Below are 20334 nucleotides of genomic sequence, written 5' to 3' on the forward strand. Positions count from 1 at the left end.
TGAGCTGGCTGGCAGGACAGAGAAAAGCCCAATACAGAGAACCATCCGAGTATGTACATGTGCATGCTTGTGGAAGTCAGAGGAAAGCTTGTGGTTCTCTCTTCCAGGGGTCAAACTCAGATTGTTAAGACTTTGCTGAGCCATCTTTTTTTTTTTTTTAATGTAGATTCTGAGGCTCAGACTCAGGTTTTGTGCTTACATGGCAAGTATGTTATAGACCAACCTTTCTTCTTAGTCCCTCCCTCGCTCCAATCTCTCTTTTGTTGTTGTTGAGACAGGGTCTTACTATGTATCCCTGACAGGCCTGAAACTCACTAGGTAGACCAGGCCTGTGCCTCTGCCTCCCAAGGGCCGGGGGTAAAGGAGTGTGCCACCACCTCCAGTTCACCACACCTCTTAATAAAATTTGTCCAAGTTTCCAGGAAACAACCTATACTCCAGCCTTTATTGCATTCTGATAGGGCCAGGGATTACAGAAACAGCATCCCAGGTCACAGGTCACTTTCCCCATAGAGGGCAGAGGAGAAGGCAGTGTAATCCAGGGCCCCAGGGACACTGCCTGGGCCCGAGTACGGGGGCATTCTCTTGATGCAGTACTGGGCCTGATCTGGGGGCAGCTCTCGGCGAAGCTCCTCTGCCAAGATGTAGGGCTGGAAAAAACACACAAGGAATGCAAGTTAAACGCAGAGAATAGTAGAGTATAAACCATCTTAATATTTACACATTTCTTATGTTGCAGGACTTACAGGTAGAGTGTCACTAGCCACGGTATCAGGTATAAACAAAAGCTGTTGTGTATAGGGGGAGTAGAAGTGCTCAGCAGAAGTTCAGTAACAAGGAGAATTATCCCCAATAGTTCTCAAGCTGGGCCAAACGTGAGTGATAAACATTGTAACCTAAACTTCCCACCTCACGGGTGGAGTTGGTTTACATCACACACTGAGTGAGCACGGGAGTACATCATATGATGTCACATAACTGGTGTTTTTAGAAAACAGAGACCCTCTCGTGCTGTTTATTAAAAATATGGAAATATGTTGCTGCTAGGAAAGAATAAACTTCCCTCAGAGAAAAAGTAAGATTGCTCTCAGCCTTAACGCCATCTTCCTTGGAAGTCTGCGCCATGAGAGAGCAAAGTGGAGGAAGAAGCGGATGCGCAGGCTGAAGAGCCAGAGAAGAAAGACGGGGCAGAGGTCCAGGTAAACCTGCTTGCCCGCCCACAAAGGCTGAAGGAGCAGACGTGGATGCTGAAGGCCAGGACTCGGGAACAAGTTGTTGGGCAGTGTGCTCCTGTCGGTACAAATCTCAGGGGGCCTGGAACCTCACCATCTGCTCTAGAGACCACCTGAGAGACTTGACTACCTCCATGTCAACCAAAACAGTGCCGCCGGCCCTCTGCCCTGGACCTGTGGCATTCTGGACTGGTTCTGTTCTTACTTGTGTCCAAGATGAGTTACAATAAACCATCTTTCTCACTGTCTCAGTTGAAAAATACAAAAAATAATTTAAAAAGTAAAAAGTAAGATTGACATCTGAGGACAGAGGTCTTAAAAGCATACACATAGGGGAGTTCCCCTTTGAGAAGCCCCCACCCACCCATGTTCTGGGACGAACTTTACTCTTTCCCCGAATTTCTTACTATAAACCCCTGATTAGTTCATATTAGAAATGTCCAGCTGATGAATTGGCTCTGCAGGTAAAGGCTGGTAAAGCCTGGAGAACACTGTTTGTCCCTGGAACCCATGTAAAGGCAGAAGGAGAGAAATATCACACACACACACACACACACACGCACAAATAGACAAATCATTTATTTTTAAAAGTCTGGATATAGCATTAGGTATCTGTCTATAATCATGGCACTCCTATGGTAAGATGGGAGGTGGAGGCAGGAGAATCCCTGAGAACTTGCAGCAAGGTAGCCTTCCTTGCATATAAAGCAGTGAACGGAAGAGACCATATCTCACACAGGGAGACGGCAAGGCTGACATCCAAGGTTGCCTTCTGACCTCCACACATGCCAAGCCCGTGTTTAAGTGTACTTGTTGATTCTCAGATACCCAAAGATAATTTTAAAAGTTTTAAAACAAAAGAAAGTCTATCCAAGCGGACCTTGTCGGAAGCCAGGATCCGGAAGGAGGCGATGACCTGCTCTGCCGTATCGGTGTCTGCAGTCTCTCTAGTCATGAAGTCAATGAAGGACTGGAAGGTGACAGTGCCTTGTCCGTTGGGATCAACCAGGGTCATAATTCGGGCAAATTCAGCTTCGCCCTGAGACAAGGTGACGTAGAGACAGTAAGTGCTTCAGGGTTTGAAAACTTAATGGAGCCTCCACATGGTTCTCCTCACTCTGGAAACAGCTTCCCTGGTGGGAGGCTTATGTTCATCTTCCTCTGTTTTAAAAGAAGCTGTAGCATCAAGCCAGAAGCGCCTGCATGTCACAAGTCCATCTATTCTGTAGCCCTTATGAACCACATTATATAATTAGGAAGATTAACTCATCCAGCGTTGCAAAGTGGAATTGCTACAGCTCACGGTAAGCATGGTTTTCTTAGCTGATGTATTACTATAATAATCTGTCTCTCTGTCTCTCTCTCTGTCTCTCTCTCTGTCTCTCTCTCTGTCTCTCTCTCTCTCTCTGTCTCTCTCTCTCTCTCTCTCTCTGTCTCTCTCGACAAAGACCTACCTCACTGTTTAGCTCTAGCTGCCCTGAACTCTCAGTGTATAGCAAGCTGATCTGGAATGCAAAGAGCTCTGCCTGCCTTTGCCCCGCAAGAGCTGGGATTAAAGGTTTACAACATCATGCCCAGCCCCTAGAATCTATCTTCTATCTTTTAAAATATTAAAGGAAAACACACTGCAAAACTCAGGCCACTGCACACTTTAAGTGATTTTAGTGAAGTGTGCAAATTATATTAATAAAACTTTTAGAAATGACCAGGAAATCCCACATCCTTGATGCTTTCACCATAAGGAAACCTTGCTGATACTGAATGAAAATGAATTTTTAACTCTGTAGCTTTATTTTTATACAGTGACAGGCATATCTTCAAAAGGCATTGCCCTGTGATATGAAAATAAACCAATTCAATAAGTTATTACATCATTTATTTCCCACAGTCTAGGCTTATACAGTATCTGACCTCAGCTGAATTTCTGCTTGTGTCTTACCAAGTCATAGCCCATGGAAATCAGGCAGGCTCTGAAATCCTCGTGATCCATCAGGCCGTTCTTCCTCTGCGCAAATGCAAAGAACAGAGAAAGGGCAGTTAAGAATGAGGTGAACAGCTCTGCCTGACCCAGCACCCAGTGAGCAAGATGGTAGGGAAAGGGTGACCTGCAGCCCAGCCAAGACCAGAGGTCATCTCTGACTTTCGGGAGGGCAAAGCCACCAGTACAAGAACATTATAAAATAGCCTGTTTAGCAGGGAAGAAGAGACTAGGCTGTAACTCGGTGGAAGTCATGTGCCTGCCCTAATATGCACGAGGCCCCAGGTCTGATCCTCAGTGCTGCAAGGTAAAATAAGGAAAAGGAGGCAGGTGCTAGAAAGACTAAAGGAAGAAAGCCCGCATTAAAGGCAGCAAAAGGAGTCAGTTAGGAGCTCACCATTGCCACCTACTGATAACAGCACACACTACAAACATTTCTAGAGCTGAAACTGGAAACTTAGGGCTCAACCAGTCTTGGGACCTACTATCCAGATACAGTGCTGGGAATGGAACCCAGGGTCAGCTGTAGTGGTCTCAGGTCTGTATAAGCAGGGCAGCTGGTGTGGGGTTGGATGCAAAGTGTTGCTTTGTACATGTCTCAGGGTTGTGAGGGGGACAGCTAACATGCGAACACCCGTATGACTTTATTGGTAATTCGGTTGATTTTGTGCACCCAGGAAATGGCCAGTTTGGAAAGCTAATGGTAGAAGTCCTGTCTTCTGAGAATGGAACCTGTGTTGGCTCTCAGGCCTGCGGGGCTAGCCCTCTCCAATGTCAGCCACTCTGCAGCCCTGCGCGCTGCCTTACTCCTCCTCTGTCTGCTTCCCCTGGTGTCCTGCTCTGGCTCTTACCCTTGCTCTTCCTCTCAGGGGGTCACTTGCTGGAGAAGATCATTATGCACAGACTCCGCTGCCTTACTCCTCCTCTGTCTGCTTCCCCTGGTGTCCTGCTCTGGCTCTTACCCTTGCTCTTCCTCTCAGGGGGTCACTTGCTGGAGAAGATCATTATGCACAGACTCCCTGGCTTTGTTCCAGGATGGCCTCCCACTGCTGGGGTAGGAGGATTGTCTTTCCTGTGACAGCAATCTTCTCTTGCCCTCAGAGTTTGGAATGACCATGTCACTTGTCTCTCTTCCCTCGCACACAGCCTTCAAATCTTGTCCTTAAGCACTGGAGACTTCTGCTCCATTTCAGACCTTCACTCCAACACGCACGCATGTGCGTGCAAGTGCACACACACACACACACACACACACACGCACACACACACACACCTCCCAACTGGCATCTTGATGACCCAGAAACACAGCTCTGGTCATACCATCCTGTGCTCTATGGCATTCAGCAACTGAGCTGTCCACTGGAGGGCGCTCTCCATCCATACCCTCCACCGCCCTGCCATCCCATTTGACTGTTTTCTCTCTTTCTCTTTTATTATTTCTAGAGACAGGTCTTACTATGTAGCCTTGGCTGCCCTGGAACTTATTATGTAGATCAGGCTAGCCTGGAACTCACAGAGATCATCCTGCCTCTGCTCCCTCATGTTGAGATTCAAGGTGTCCCATCTTGCTGTCTAGTGAGACCATGAAGTAATCTAAATACCTGATCTCTTGCCCAAACACACCCCAAGACAAGTTTGTTTCTTTGTTTCCAATATTTAAGCTTTGTTGTATCTTTTTTGTGGTTTTTTCTCTTTTTGTTTTTCAAGACAAGATTTCTCTGTGTTAACAGCCCTAGCTGTCCTGTAACTAACTCTGCTGGCCTTGAACTCACAGAGTCAGCCTGCAGCTGTCTCCAGGAGTGCTTGGATTAAAGGCGTGCGCCATCACGGGGAGCCATCACGGGGGCGCCATCACGGGGCTTCATCACCAGGCGCCATCACCAGGCGCCATCACCGGGCGCCATCACCGGGCATCTTTTTTTTTCTTTCTCTCAAGCTGAGGACTAAACCCAGGGCCTTTTACCACTGAGCTAAATCCTCTAACCCCAGGAAATAAAGCAAAAGCCTTGATGGATTGTCAGCTGGCCATGGCATCAGGAGTTACTACTGCTTATTTGATAGCTAGTTCCCTTAGTATCACTCGGTTTCCTTCTGAACTTTTTGGAGTAGCAAGACTTAAAGGGACTAGCCAGGCACAATGGAACACTCCTGCCATCATCTTAGTACTTGGGAAGGGGAGGAAGGAACACCAGGAGTTCAAGGTCATCTTCAGCCAGTAGGGAGCTCAAAGCCAGCCTGGGATCCTGAGACTTCAAGGACTCAAAATGACAGTGTGCACGCTATTGCAGCTGTAAGTGCCTTCCAAACAACTAGAGAGAGCGGTACCCTGTCGAAGTGGTTGAAGGAAGCTCTGAACTCGTTCATCTGCTCCTGAGTGATGCCCTTCGCATCTCTTGTCAGGATCTGGGTCTCCACCTCGTTGATGGTTCTGGCGATGGTTGTTAGCAGCAACTCCCATCCAACGCGGATATGCTACCAAGGAGAAGAATCAACAGTCAGCTAGGTCTGCGAGGTTCTAGTGCTTCACTGTCACAAGAGGAGAGGGACTCAACTAAGCAGGAAGTAAGCATAGTTTGGTATACATTTTCTATATCTACTTTATTAATAATAATTATTATTATTATTAGTGTGATGAGAGTGCATGTGCAGAGATCATAGGGAAAATCTGGAGTCAACTCCCTCCTTCTACCTTCACGTGGGTTCCTGGGACTCAGCTCAGATGGGCAGGCTTTATAGCAAGTGCCTTTGCCTGCTGAGCCATCGCACCAGCCTGGCTTTCTGATACTTAAAATATTTATTTATTTATGTTACATATATTTGGAACTAGGGGTTAAAGCTAGACCCTTGCATATACTAGGCAAGTGTTCTACAACTAAACTACATCTCCGGCCCACATTTTGCATATTAAATATTCAACATGTGGTCTATTTGTTATTAAAGACATCTTCTCACTTACCAAATAGCTGGATGGGTGCTGGGTTATACCCAATGACTCCCAGGGAAGATCAAACTGAGCCAGACTGGCAGAAATGGGGACAATCTTGACTTTATATGTTAATTTTTAAAATAACTAATAAAAAATGGGCATGGTGGCACATGCCTGTAATCATAGCATGTAGGAGGTGGAGGTAGGAGGATCAGAAGTTCGAGGTAATTCTCAGCTACACAGTCAGATCCAGGAGCGTTTGGGGTATATGAGACCATGTCTCAACAACAACAACAACACCCTAACCAAAAAACAGTGGGAAGAAATGAGGACAATTGCCGGGCCGTGGTGGCGCACGCCTGTAATCCCAGCACTCGGGAGGCAGAGGCAGGCGGATCTCTGTGAGTTCGAGACCAGCCTGGTCTACCTGTCTCGAAAAACCAAAAAAAAAAAAAAAAAAGAAATGAGGACAATTTAAGTTCTGGTAACCTCTCCATCACTGTGACAATAATAATAAGGTTGACAATTAACTACTGTTTGGTGCTTGCAACAGTTCAGTGCTTTTCCATACACTGTAAGTAGGAAGACTTAAGTATCTCTAGTGTTCACAGGTATAGACTTTAGCAGAAACAGAGGGGGAGCTGTGTATGGGGAAACAAGTTGAGAGGGTGTCAAGGTTGGTGGCAAAGAGCAGGCTGCCCGGCTGCCCTTCCTACCTCCATGGTGTAGTTTGTGTGCTTGTTGTCGAAGACCAGGGCCTCCTGGATGAGCTGGTGGTCGCCTTCCAGCTTGTCAATGTTGTTCTTGTAGTTGATGATGTTGTGCTCGTACTGCTTCAGCTGGTTCATCTGGTCCTCCAGGGCCCCAGTGATCTGGATGGAGCTCCGAGCAATCTCCTATGTGTGGGGTATGGGGGGACACTCTTAGTGGGGGAGCCGAGGACACAGAGAGACAGAGAGTGGGCCTCTGGCTTTGTGCCAGGGGACATATTCACATCAGGCAGCCCAAGGCACTGGATGTTCCCAGACAGACAGCTCTGGTCTCATAGGAGTGAGCACAGGTTGAGCTCATCATCAGATATTAGGACACTGGGGTTTGGAGAAGGAGGAGAGGCTCATAAGGTAGAGTTCACGTCTGTCTAGAGAATGGGGAAAGAAAATCAACCACCACAATTCAAACAGGAGTAAGGAAAGTCCTTCCGGCACTCTTGAAGGGCAGAGACATGTCTTGAACACAGCTATTCTGCTCTGGTGTTAGGGGCACTAGGACTGACAGACATTGGCAGAGCTGCCAGACAGGTATCAGATGACTCGGGAGAATTTCTCATCTTAGGTGTTTCTACCTCTGAACGTTTCTACAGCAAGTGCCTTCACAATTTAACTCATCCCAAAGGGGGACAGGAAATGTCCCCTAGCTATTGTTAAAAAGTTATGAAATGAAGCCTTCCCATGCCATTGTTCCTTGGATGTTTTAAAAACAAAATTATTTGTGACTATTCACCTGCCCTCTTTAGGGATGGATGGTTTAAAAATCTAGCTTCTGGTGAGACCAAACCTGAGAAAGAGCTTTGTTGTTGGTGAGAGACGGCAGCGGGAAAGACCCCTCTTTCAGTGTGCCTTCCCTTCACTGTAACCTCTCCAACAGCCCTTGGCATGGAGAGACAAAGGTCACGAAGAACGTGGGGCAGAGAGAAAGCCAGGCAAGGATGTGCTGTTCTGAGGCTCAGTACCAACTCCAGGCTGCGGAAGTCCCCAGGAAGGGGGCTACCTACCTCCATCTTGTTCTGGATCCAGGGCCCAATGGCATTGGCTTGGGCAGCAAACTGGCGCCGCAGACGCTCATTGGCATGCTGGCGAGCCAGCTCCTCCTGCAGGGACTGATCCCGGACAGGCACCAGCTGCTTCACCTGTCAGAACCCAGGACAGCAGGATGAGAGGCCAGCTCGGGTCTCATAGGAGTGAGCACAGGATGAGCTCATCATCACATATTAGGACACTGGGGTGTGGAGAGGGAGGAGAGGCTCAGGGGGCAGAGGGGAAAGGGAGTTCCTGCTCAAGGGATTAGTTCTGACTGCTGCCTGTGACCCTAAGGCACTACTGAAAGAACAGTTTAGTCAAGAGTATTTCAGAGTCTAAGGACATCAGGAGTCCTCTCCCTGAAGCATCAAGCCCATGGGTGGGGGGGGATCATGTACAGGATCACCAACTTGAATGTGGTCATGTGACATCTTAATCTTCACTCTCCCAGATGGAAAGTTAGCATTTCCTTTATCTGTGAATGTGGGCATCAGATGCACACAGGAGATGGTGACTGTCACAACAGTGCATGTGTGTGTGCAAGTGAGTGTGTGGTCATGCATGTGTTCCACGCACACACATGCTACAGCACACACGTGCAAGTCAGACGACAACTTTGTGGAGTTGCTTCTCTCCTATTTAAGTGGGTTCGGGGGGTTGGGCCCCCAGGCTTGCACACCAAGTGCCTTCACCCACTGAGCCATCTCGGGCCAGGGTTTTAAAACATTTCCCTGACAGTATTAATATCACAGCCAACATTTACTTTGCCAAAATTTATATTTTCTTTAAGGAAAATAACTTCTACTTTCTTTCCCCACAAATCACAGAAGTTGCCAAACAACAGGACAATTTAACTCATCTATAAAACCTGGAAGGAAAGAAAGCCTAAGGGTGACGCTGAATTAGGTCTTCCTTCCTCCCCCAGCCCTTTCTCACCACGTAGCCAGTCTACAGCCAACTGTCAGCTAATCCTTTCCATCCCATGCCGATCCATGGCTGCTCATCTTGTCCCTCCCTTACCTCCACCCAGCCCCAGCCTCACCCCACTCCCAGCCCCAGCCTCACTCCCCCAACATGCAGTCCACAGCCTCACCTGCACACCCAGCCTCACCCCACCCCCAGCCTCACCTCACCCCCAGCACACAGTCCACAGCCTCACCCCACCCCCAGCACACAGTCCACAGCCACCCACCTTCTCCCACTTGTTGCGCAGCTCGTCCATGGTGACAGTGCTGTAGGGGTTGCTGGAGCTTATCCGGATGTTGTAGCTCTGGATCACCTTCTCCACTTCATTCTGGATGGCCAGGATGGACTGCCGTTCCCCATCAGCCTCAGGCAGGGTAGCCTTGAACTGCTCATGCGCAGTGATCAGACTCTATGCCAGGGAACAGCGCAGAGAGTCAATCTGACAGGAGTATCAACTGTATATTTATTTATTTTTAGGCAAGGTCTCAAGTAGCCAAGCTGGCTTTGACTTGCTATGAAGTCACAAATGACCCCGAACTCCTGATTTTTCTTCTGCACTGACAGCTGGGATTACAGGCATGCACACCACACCCAGACTTTTAGTGTGAACTTTGTATGTGTGTTCAGATGTACGTACATGTATGTAGAGGTCAGAGGTCCCGCTTGCTTTTCTAGCCATGGACTCTCATTGGCCTGGCGGCTCTCTGATTAGACTACTCTGGCTGGCTAGCAAGTCCCAGCCTGTCTCTACTTTCCCAGTACTTGATTACAAGCATGTGCTATCAACTCCAATTTGTTATTTTTTTAAAATTTAGATACTAGGGATTGAGCTCATGACTATGTGCCCACAAGGCAACACCTTACTGACCAAAGCCAGCCCTCATGACATACCAGTTTTATTGAAAATAGAATTACAGATGTATGCTTTCTTTGTATTCTATTAGATCTCAAATTAGCCATAAATGGGTTATGAAGAAACTGGGTCCTGGGTACTTGACAGTAGCTGTCAACCTAACACCAAAGCCAGCGATATTATTTATAGACTTAATTAAATGCTCTGGAGAAATATAAAAGGAAGACACTTTAATTGGTAGCAAGCAGAGGTTTTGTTTTGGAGATTCTTTTCTATGTGCCTGTATGTGGTGTGCTCACGTGGCTACACACATGTTGTGTGTACTTGGGAACCAGAGGTCAATATCAAGTGTCTTCCTCAATCTAGAACCTTATTGTTTTCCTTTTTTTTTTTTTTTGTCTGTCTGTTTCTTGTTTTTGTTGTTGTTGTTCTGTTTTGTTTTTTGAGGCAGGGTTTCTCCGTGTACCGGTGACTGTCTTAGTACTCGCTCTGTAGAGCAGGCTGGCCTCCAACTCAGAGATCCGCCTGCTTCTGCGTCCCGAGTGCTGGCATTAAAGAGCCACCTCTTGGTTTTTATTTTCCCTTTTTACAGATTTAGTGTGTGTGTGTGTGTGTGTGTGTGTGTGTGTGGTGTAAAGGTGAGTTCATACATGGTATAGAATGTATAGAATGTATGTGGGAGTCAGTTCTCTCCTTCCATCATGTGGGTTCTGCGGATAGTACTCAGATTGTCGGGACCTGGGTGGGGGGTGACAACTAAGCCATCTTCCCAGCCCACAACCTAGGTGCTATATACACATTAAGGCACATACATACACACATACATGTGACATGAAAATGGAAGAGAGACTATTTGAGAAAAGGAAGGAGACGAGCAGAAGTGGAGTTAGGAGAGGGTAATGTAGAATAAAGACTCGGGTACAGGAAATACTTGAACAGAACACATTATACGACAAATATGCATTAGTTGAAAGAGTACTGAGCTCGAGTCCCCTCACCTGGATCTCCTCAATGCTGTGGACAATAAACATGTCCTGCAGGTCCTCCATGGCGCCCTCCATCCAGTTGTTGAAGGGTGCAGCTCTCTTGGCAAACTCCAGGTGCAACTGGTCAATTGTTTCTAGCAATTTCTCAGTTCTCTGAAGATTAAATAGAAGCGAGAGTTATCAAAAATTAAATACATTTTTTAAAGCCCTAAGTGTGCAAACACATGTAAATAAATACGTATCCAGTTCAATCAAGTGTGTCCTGCTATGTGTCCTCGCTGCTGCTGGAATGATGGCAATCCCTCCCTGTCTCTGAGGGTCTCCTCTGATTGTTTAGTTTTGGTTTTGGGTCAGAACCCACAGCCTTGGTGCTGCTGGGTAAATACTCCACCACCAAGTTTATTCTCTGGGGGCCTTTGGAGTTAAAGAAGAATTTAATACCGTCCAGAGCAGCCTCGCATAAAGAATCTGAAGTGCTCCTCTTGAAAATTCACAGATATACAACTTCTGTTAGCTAAATCCGTGATTGATTGATTGATGATTGAAAGTCTCATGTATCCCTGGCTTGTCTAAACTTTTTTCTTTCTTTTGCCTCTTTGTTTTCTTGAGACATGATCTCGTTTTGTAGCTCTGGCTGTCCTGGAACTCACTATATAGACCAGGCTGGCCTTGACCTCACAGAGATCTGCCAGTCTCTGCCTTCCAAGTACTGGCATTGGAGGTGTGTGTCAGTAAGCCCAGCTTTGCCTTGAACTTTCTATACAGCTTAAGATAACCTTGGACTTCTGATCCTTCTATCTCCAGAGTTTTTGTTAGTCACTGATAACAGGACACAGCTTTACGGACGTCGGGAAGTGATCCTAGGCCCTTGTATGTACAAGACGAGCACTTTACCAACTGAGCTACATCCCCTGGCTTATTTTCTAGCATTTTCCCTTCCATATCTGTTGCCATTTTCCAGGTACACATCTCAAGATGGACCTGACAGCCTGAGCCAGTCGTTGGCACAGTTGAAGGGTTGGCTCAGTGGTTAAGAACTCATACTGCGCTGGGCGGTGGTGGCGCACACCTTTAATCCCAGCACTTGGGAGGCAGAGGCCATTGGATCTCTGTGAGTTTGAGGCCAGCTTGGTCTACAAGAGTTAGTTCCAGGACAGCTAGGACTGTTTCACAGAGAAACAAAGAAACCCTGTCTCGAAAAAGGTTAAAAAAAAAAACACACAAAGAACTCACACTGCTATTCCAGAGGACCCGAATTTAATTCCCAGCAGCCACATGATGGCTCACAACCATCTGTAACTCCAAGTCCAGGAGACGTGATGCCCTCTTCTGGTGTCCAAAGGTACCAGGCACACAAGTGGTGCACAGGCACACAAGTTGGCAAAGTGCTCATGCACAGAAATTAATTAAAAATAATGTATAAATCTTTAAAAAATTTCAAAAGAACTTTAGGAAATTTGTAGTGATTGCTACTTAACAAACAGGGCTTCGACCATATACCTCTCAAACGTTTTAAAATTGAAAAGCATGTTTTGCAGCTTGCTGACGTGGTGCATCCCAACGCAAAGCTACCAGCCTCCCTTGGTCCTCTGACTCCCACTTCCCACATTCTTCTTAGGGTTCCAGTTCCTGGATAATGCTAGGTTTTCTCCACACGAGGCCATGGATAAGTACAACTAACACCACTGATTTCAGTATGGAGCCTCTACTCAGCGTTTTCACCTCCAAGGCCTCCCTCCTCTTCTGGGTGAGCGTCCCCAGCCTGTCCCACTGGTCACAGATTTTCTGGCACCGATCATTGACATTCACAGCATCGTGATAGTCCAGTTCACTAGGAAAAGCAGGAAATAAAGATTAGCTCTCGCAGATGGCGTGAGGAAATACATACAAGCTGGAACTAAACAGGGAAGAGGTGTGTGTGAGTGCGTGAGCGCGATGTGTGTGCACGAATACGTGTATGGATGGATGTACACGCAAATGTGTGCACATGCACTTGGAGACCAGAGAGAAACACTGAGTATTTCTGTCAGTCATCATCTAACAACTCTCTCTTCTTCTCTTTTGAGATCGAGTCTTCCAATCTCCAGGGTTTTGTATTATTCAGCGGGGTTGACTGGCTAGTGAGCTCTGGGTTCACCTGTATCTGTCTTCCTAGAGCTAAAATTAACACCCATTTTTAAAAAAAGTGTGTGTGTGTGTGTGTGTGTGTGTGTGCGCGCGTGTGTGCACACACTCACGTGAGCGCTCCTTTGGAGCACAGAAGAGGGCGACTCCCTGGGGCTGGGGTTAAAGGCAGTTGTGAGCTGCCTGACATGGGTTCTGGGAACTGGCCTTGTGTCCTCTGCCACTGAGTCATCTCTCCAGTCCTTGTGTCAGGAATTTGAACATGGGTTCTGCGTGACCAAACTCGGGTCCTCATTCTTACACAGCAAGCACTTCACTGAGCCATCTCCCATTTTCTTACCGCTACACCCATGCCTTTTTACAAAAAGGCCTAATAGAAAACTGGTAGGGAGGCTGGTGAGATGCTCAAATGCTAAAGGCACCTGCCACCAAGTCTGACAACCTGAGTTTAATGCCTTGATTGTCCCCTGACCTCCACTAATGTGCTACTGTAATTAATACTTGACACAGACAAGGGGATCCCTGGGGCTCCCTAGGCAGCTGGCGTAACTGAATCAGGTAAGCCCTTTGCTTATTAAGAAATTCTGTCTTATCAGAGAAAAATGTAGAGCTCAATAAAAATTAATTTAAAAAAAAGAAATTCTGTCTTTAAAAAAATGTAGATAGTGACAAGTGAAAACAACATTTGAGATTGACCCCTCCCCATCACTCTCAGGGGGCCCCCAACTCCCACCCCCAACATACACACAGGCAAAACAAAAATGTAATAGAAAATGGTAGGAAATGTCAGGGCTTTGTAAACTGTCCTCGTTGAACATATTATCACTTGGAATAAATCATTAGAATTACTAAAAACCAGTTATTTAGCAGTTTTTAAAACAGACAGCACTGTCTTCTTAATGTCTCTGGCCAGTTTTCTTTTCCCGTGTCCTCTCTGAGGTCTCCCGAGAGCATGACTTTTAAATGGAAACCACAAGGAGCCAACTCTCTGTCTGACCCACGTCAGTCCAGAAAGCAAGCTGCAGCAGCGGGGCCTGGAAGGCTGGGACATTAAAATGAGTCACAGGGAAGGAGGTGTCCGCTTGTAGGGCTCTGTGTCCGTCGCTCCTCTAGAAGGGCACGCAGTTTGCTGCCTACTGAGTGACCAGTCCAGGAGGGTGCAGGGACATTACTGAGCAGAGTCTTCTAAAACTGGGCAGGATGGAGTTCTTCCATTTAGGGACAAAGACTCTTTGGACTGTTAGATGCCTCCAATGTCGTAAAACAAAACAAATCATAAAGCCTGGGTGAAAGTTAACCTTATCTCAGGGATCAGTGTCTGAGTCCTGCATAAAACCCAACCACTCTGCTAAGCTAAGAAGAGAGCAAGAACTGGGGACAACAGAGGCATTTGCAGGAGGCTTTAAAACAGCCTGAGAAGAGGCCTGCTCCCCTGAAATCACTCCTCTGAGGCTCCGGTCTGCTTCTCTGCTTATTCAACATCGAGTTAAGGCAGTAGTTGTTCACTACTCTAAAAAATTGATCGCATATTTATTTATTTATTTATTTATTTATTTATAAATAACTGTGTATGTGTGCATACACACATGGCACAGCAAGAGCATGGAGGTCAGAGGTCAACTTGCAAGTGTCAGTTCTCTCCTTGTGTCATGTGGGTCCTGGGGATTGAACTCAGGTCATCGAGACTGGCCACAAGCACTGTTACCCTCTATCTCGCAGCCCACTATTTTTTCTCCTTTCATTTACTAGTTCATGTTTATTTCTTTACTGTTTGTGTTGCTGGACAGAGGAAATGCATATGATTGTCATCTGAGTGTTCTTCCAGAACATTCTGGTAGGAACAGAAGTTCCCCATCGCCTCATTAAAGGTTGCCCAGTTCTTTTCTTTTTTTTATTGAGAAAAGGAAAAAAAAAGTTTCCGCCTCCTCCCAGCCTCCCATTTCCCTCCCCCTCCTCCCACCCTTCTTCCCCTCCCCCCTTCTCTCCCCCTCCCTCTCCAAAGAGCAGTCAGGGTTCCCTGCCCTGTGGAAAGTCCAAGGTCCTCCCCCCTCCGTCCATGTCTAGGAAGGTGAACATCCAAACTGGCTAGGCTCCCACAAAGCCAGAACATGAAGTAGGATCAAAACCCCGTGCCATTGTCCTTGGCTTCTCATCAGTCCTCATTGTTTGCCATGCTCAGAGATGGTGATGGATGGAGATAGAGACAGAGACCCACACTGGAGCACTGGGCTGAGCTCCCAAGGTCCCAATAAGGAGAGAACGAGGGAGAAGATGAGCAAGGAAGTCAGGACCACGAGGGGTGCACCCACCCACTGAGACAGTGGGGCTGATCTATTGGGAGCTCACCAAGGCCAGCTGGACCGAGACTGAAAAAGCATGGGATAAAACCGGACTCTCTGAACATGGTTGCCCAGTTCTTAAGAGCAGACACACTTTTCATGTGACCAAGGCTGACTAGATTCTTGTGTCTACTTTGGTTATAAACTAAAAAACAAATCTAGCAAATGTCCCGAGCAGCTCTACAACACTGATGTAAAAGACAAAGGCAGTAGATCTTTGAAGAGTAAACATAAAGACAAGCCCAGAGAAATCCAGAAGTATCTAAATATTTCAACCTGAAATGTCCCTTATGGTTTCATGTTTTGAATGCTTAGTCCCTAGTTAGTTGCATGAATTTGAAGAAGGAAGAGTCTGGTAGCATAAGTGAGTCCCCGAGGGTGGGCCTTAAAGGGCCATGCTCATCTCTGGCTCCACCCTAGACGTGACGGCTAGTTTCGAGTCAATTTGAGGCAAGCTCGAGTAACCTGAGAGGGTGCAGGGGACAACCTCACATGGATAAATGGTTCCACAGGACTGGCCTGTGGGCAAGCTTGTCGGGCGTTTTCTTGATCAACGATTGATGTGAGAGGGGCAGTCCCATTGTGGGTGGTCATTCTGGCATACATTAAAAAACAAACAAACAAAAAAATGGAGGGCTGGAGAGATGGTTCAGTGGTTAAGAGCACTTGTTGCTCTCACAGAGGACATGGGTCTAAATCTCAGCATCCATATGGTGATTTTATAGCCATTCCTAACTCCAGTTCCCAGGGGTCCAAAGGCCACTTCTAGTCTTTGTGGTTACCAAGCACACAGGTAGTACACATACATACACACAGACAAAACACTCAAACATAATGGGTAAATCTAATAAAAAAGAAAACAATTAAAAAGAAAGGAAAAGAAATAAACTGAGCAAGCCAGGAGGAACAGGACAGTAAGCGGCCTCTGTATCATTTTCTGTTTCCAGGTTAAGACAGTTAAGTTTCTGCCCTGATTTTGCTTCATGATGGCCTATGATAAGAAGACATGTGATCAGGACCTGTTTCCTTCCCAAGTTGCTTTTTGGTCCTGATATTTAATCACAGCAATAGAAATCCTAAGACACTAGATCTCCCTATTTCCTGGTCTTCTCTGTCCTGACTGGCTGAAATCCTTATGAAACTGTGAGCAAAAATAAACTTTTTCCTCCTTCAAGTTGTTTCTGTCAGACATTTTGGCAACACAAATGAAAAAGTAACTAAGAAGTCAGGGAGATTGCTCCCCAGGTAAAAACACCAGCTACGTAAGTCTGACAACCCAAGTTCAATCCCCAGAACCCACATAAAAAAGCTAAACGGCACATCTTATAATTCCAGACCTCATATGGTATGATGGGACCTCATATGGTATGATGGGAGGGCAAGACAGCAGAAAACCCAGAAGCCTCAAGTAACAAGAAAGATCCTGCCTCCTCGGTAAGGTGGGAGGCAAAAAAAACAACCCCCAAAAGTCCTCTGATCTGTACGCTCACACACACAAACACACACACAAACACAAGGGCATACCTATGTGCCCCTTCCCATTTGCAGGCCGCTATTTCTAAAAATTATTATTAAGAAAAAGTATCTCAGCACTCAGGATGTAGAGGCAGGGGGATCTCTGAGTTCGAGGCCAGCCTGGTCTACACAGAGTTCCAGGGCAGCCAGAACTCTATTGAGAGACACTGACTCAAAAAGAAAGAGTGAATACTGCAAGAACTTTCTGCTAAATCACAATGGAAACACCAGTGTAGCCGCTCTGAGATTATTTCTAGGGTCTCCTTCTTTTCCCTGATTCTTATACAATGGCTCCATGTACAGCTGTGTTAGGAGTGAGGGCTCACTATAACTAATTTATGTACTTTTGAGAACTGCATAAAAACTCTGGCTTATTTCTAGGATGGGCAGGAAGGGAAAGAATGTTACTAACAGTCAGATGAACACAACCTAAATCTCATGCATGGTTTCACCTGAGCCGTGTGGAGCAAACAGCACCAAAAATGCCAGGAGTAACAGCCATAATAATATAAAATTATTTCTTAAAGTTCATGGGCAACACTTAAACTGCTCCAATTAATCACGGGAGCCATTACAGTGCACTAAATAACCTGAGTCCTTTTCAAGCCCTTGCTTTATTGGTGAGTGGCTGTTAATTAGGAAAGAGCCAGCATTCAAGAAGCATTAAACCATGATGGAAGGTCCTGACAGAAAGTGAGGTTAACAACATGAAGGGTTTATATGGGTCAACCTGAGATGTGGTGTGTTATGAAGCCCTACCTGTTAATTAAGGGGTTCGTGGTCCTCAAAAGTGAGGAACCAGGGAGCAACATATTGAAGTACATTTTAATTACTTTGATTTTATTGTTAAGGGATAGGCAATAAAAATTCTATTCTATTCTGAGATGGCTCAGCAGTTAAGAACATCGGTTACTCTTGCAGAGGACCTGAGTTCATTTCCCAGAACCCAGAGTCTCTCAGCCATGTGGAACTCCAGTTCCAGGGGACCTGACACCACTTCTGCCCTCCACACACATGTCCACACTCCAGGAATCACAGGCATAGAGTAGAGACAGAAACGTCTACAAAATGATTAGTCTCAGCACAACATCTGTCCCCACAGATCAAAACTCGGAAAAGTGAGGCAGCCTGCTTCTTCGGGGCTGAGGTAGTGACTTCTCTCTTCTCTCTGGCCTTCCTTTTTTGCATGGGTCTTGCCTCCCCCCACCCCACCCCCCACACTGTGAACTGGGCTGCTAGGCCCTGGCCTCCACACTGAAACTCATTTCTTTGGAAGCAGAATAGTTTATGTGGGGTCAGGTGTGAGGAGGGTTGGGAGGACCCAAGGACCCTCTCACAGCAAAGCTGGACCTGTTTTTACATTTCTAGATACCAAAATCATCATCCCTGGGGGCTCCAGCGTGACCCTGGAACTCAGCTGGGAAGAGTGCCCACTCCCTGAAGAACCTGCCCATAGCCCACTATGGCCTTCACCCGGGGTACCAGCACACACTTGAGCTCCTGGGCAATGGCAGCGATCTGTTCCACACGGTCCTGGTGTGCAGCCAGGTCACTCTCAAAAGCCTCATGCTTCCGAAGGAGGGCCCGCACTTCCGTCAGGGTCGCTGACTCATAATCTTTCTGCAGCAGGATCTGTTCTTTGCCTACAAAGGGGACAGTCAGAAGCATGAGGCCAGGTCGGCATACCAACTACTCTGGAGGCTGAGGCAGCAGGATCGCAAGTTCAAGGACAGCCTGGCCAACTCTGTGAGACTTTGTCTCAAAATGAAAAAGAACCAGAAGACTGCAATTCAGTAGGGCTTGCCTAGGATATGCAAAGGCCATGAATACAAGTCCCAGTATTGTCTAAATAAATGAATCAATTAATCTAAGCATGAACACTCAAAGTCACACAGCAGCTTCCCCACACCAGGATGTGCTCAGAGAATACTGAGATTTAAAGGAAGGATAGGGACCAGCCTACAAGCACAGCCAGCCCCTTTAGGTGCTCACAGGTGGGGTCTCAGAAAGAAAGGTGTGAGGGGGGAGAAGCATGCAATTTATAAAGTATAGTCCATATCATTCTAAGACACAATTGTCTTCTTTCCCACCACGGCCTGCAGTTCAGTTGGAAATTATTCTCATTCATGAGCCACAAGGAGATGACTGAATAAAACCCTTGTGTTAGCTGGGCATGGTGGTACACCTCTAATCCAATCCTAGCACCCAGGAGGCAGAGTCAAGGGCACTGTGACTCCAAGCTGAGAATGAGTGACATAGCAAAACCTTTCTCAAACAATCGCCTGCCAGCAGGGTTTTCTTGCCCCAGGCTTTGTATTTGAAAGTTATACTCTGGGGTGAAATGTGGCCCTGTTTTGCTTGTTCTGATTCTAAACATTAGAAATTTTCTTCTTGGAACCTCCACTAATTTCTCCATAAGACTTTATATGTGTGTGATTTTATAAGATTTTATATATATGTGGATAAGTAGTCTCTACTGCAGGTTGGCCTTGATCTCAGTATTTAGCCAAGAATGACCTCAAACTTCGGATCCTTTTGCCTCTATATTCCTGGAGCTGGGATTATAGGCATGTACCAGCATGCCGAATTTATGTGCTCCTGGGGATCGAACCCAGGGCTTTGTTGGTGTACGCTAAGCCAGCATCCTACCGACTGAGCCACATTTCCAGTCCTCTCTATAAGTATTTCTTAAATCTAGATACTGCTATGACTGGGGATCCAGAGCTACATTTACTCTCTTGCTAGTGGCCTATAACGATTTAATTCTGTAAAGCTGGAAATGGAAAGCAAATGCCCACAGTCAGTGATGACAACACTGCAGTTAGGATGAGTTAGACACCGACTGAAAGATTTATCGTATGAACTCACGAATGCATCACAGAAGCCTTATGAGAGAAACAGTTACAGTATATTTATTCTTTGTTGTTTTTAAGATTAATATTTTATATTTATTTATTTATTTATTATTTGGTTTGGCTTTTTTCTTTCTTTCTGTCTGTCTTTCTTTCTTTCTTTTTTTTTTTTTTTAAAGACAGAGTTTCTCTGTAAAGCCCTGGCTACCCTGGAACTTGTTCTGCAGACCAGGCTGGCCTTGAACTCACAGAGTTCTGCTTGCCTCTGTCTCCCAACAGCTGGAACCAATAGCATGTGCCACCACCCCACCCAGCTTATTTTTATTTTTAATTATGTGTTCGGGTATGTATGTGTCTGTGTAGCTGTATGCATGTAAGCGCAGGTGCCCATGGATGCCAGGACAGGTCACTAGATCCCCTACAGCAGGAGTTACAAGGGTTATGAGCTCCCTGATGTGGGTGTTGCAAGGAAAGAGCACACTCGTAACTGCTGAACCCTCTCTCCGAACCCCTAGTTGTTGTGTGGTCCAGGCTGAGCAGGGACTCTTGAGGCTCCTCCTGACTCAGCCTCCTAAGTGTTGGAATTATATGAATACACACCACCAAGCCCAGCAAAACTCAGATTTTTTTACATTGATTTATTTATATGTAAATTGTATGCGTGTGTTTGTTCATGGAGGGATGCACATACATGCCACAATGCAGAATATAGGTGCTGGTGTATACATGTCACAGTGTGGACTATAGGTGCTGGTGTATACATGTCA

At 46.3% G+C, this 20334-nt stretch overlaps 1 protein-coding gene across 2 annotated transcripts in view; it reads right to left on the reverse strand.

Annotated features, from left to right (window-relative positions):
• Positions 1–357: 357 nt before the first annotated feature.
• Actn2 (actinin alpha 2) overlaps positions 358–20334 on the reverse strand; it is a 66310-nt gene continuing 46333 nt past the window's right edge. For both annotated transcript variants that reach the window (XM_005365418.2, XM_026788387.1), the window contains 10 exons: positions 18208–18358; positions 12460–12568; positions 10750–10890; positions 9125–9307; positions 7908–8042; positions 6853–7032; positions 5536–5682; positions 3172–3237; positions 2113–2271; positions 358–650 (listed from right to left, as the gene is read on the reverse strand). In XM_005365418.2, coding sequence (XP_005365475.1) covers positions 492–650; positions 2113–2271; positions 3172–3237; positions 5536–5682; positions 6853–7032; positions 7908–8042; positions 9125–9307; positions 10750–10890; positions 12460–12568; positions 18208–18358 — 1430 coding nt within the window. In that variant the 3' untranslated portion in view covers positions 358–491. The remainder of the gene's footprint in view (positions 651–2112; positions 2272–3171; positions 3238–5535; positions 5683–6852; positions 7033–7907; positions 8043–9124; positions 9308–10749; positions 10891–12459; positions 12569–18207; positions 18359–20334) is intronic.

The sequence above is a fragment of the Microtus ochrogaster genome, unplaced genomic scaffold (assembly GCF_000317375.1).
Source record: "Microtus ochrogaster isolate Prairie Vole_2 unplaced genomic scaffold, MicOch1.0 UNK2, whole genome shotgun sequence".
NCBI lineage: Eukaryota > Metazoa > Chordata > Mammalia > Rodentia > Cricetidae > Microtus > Microtus ochrogaster.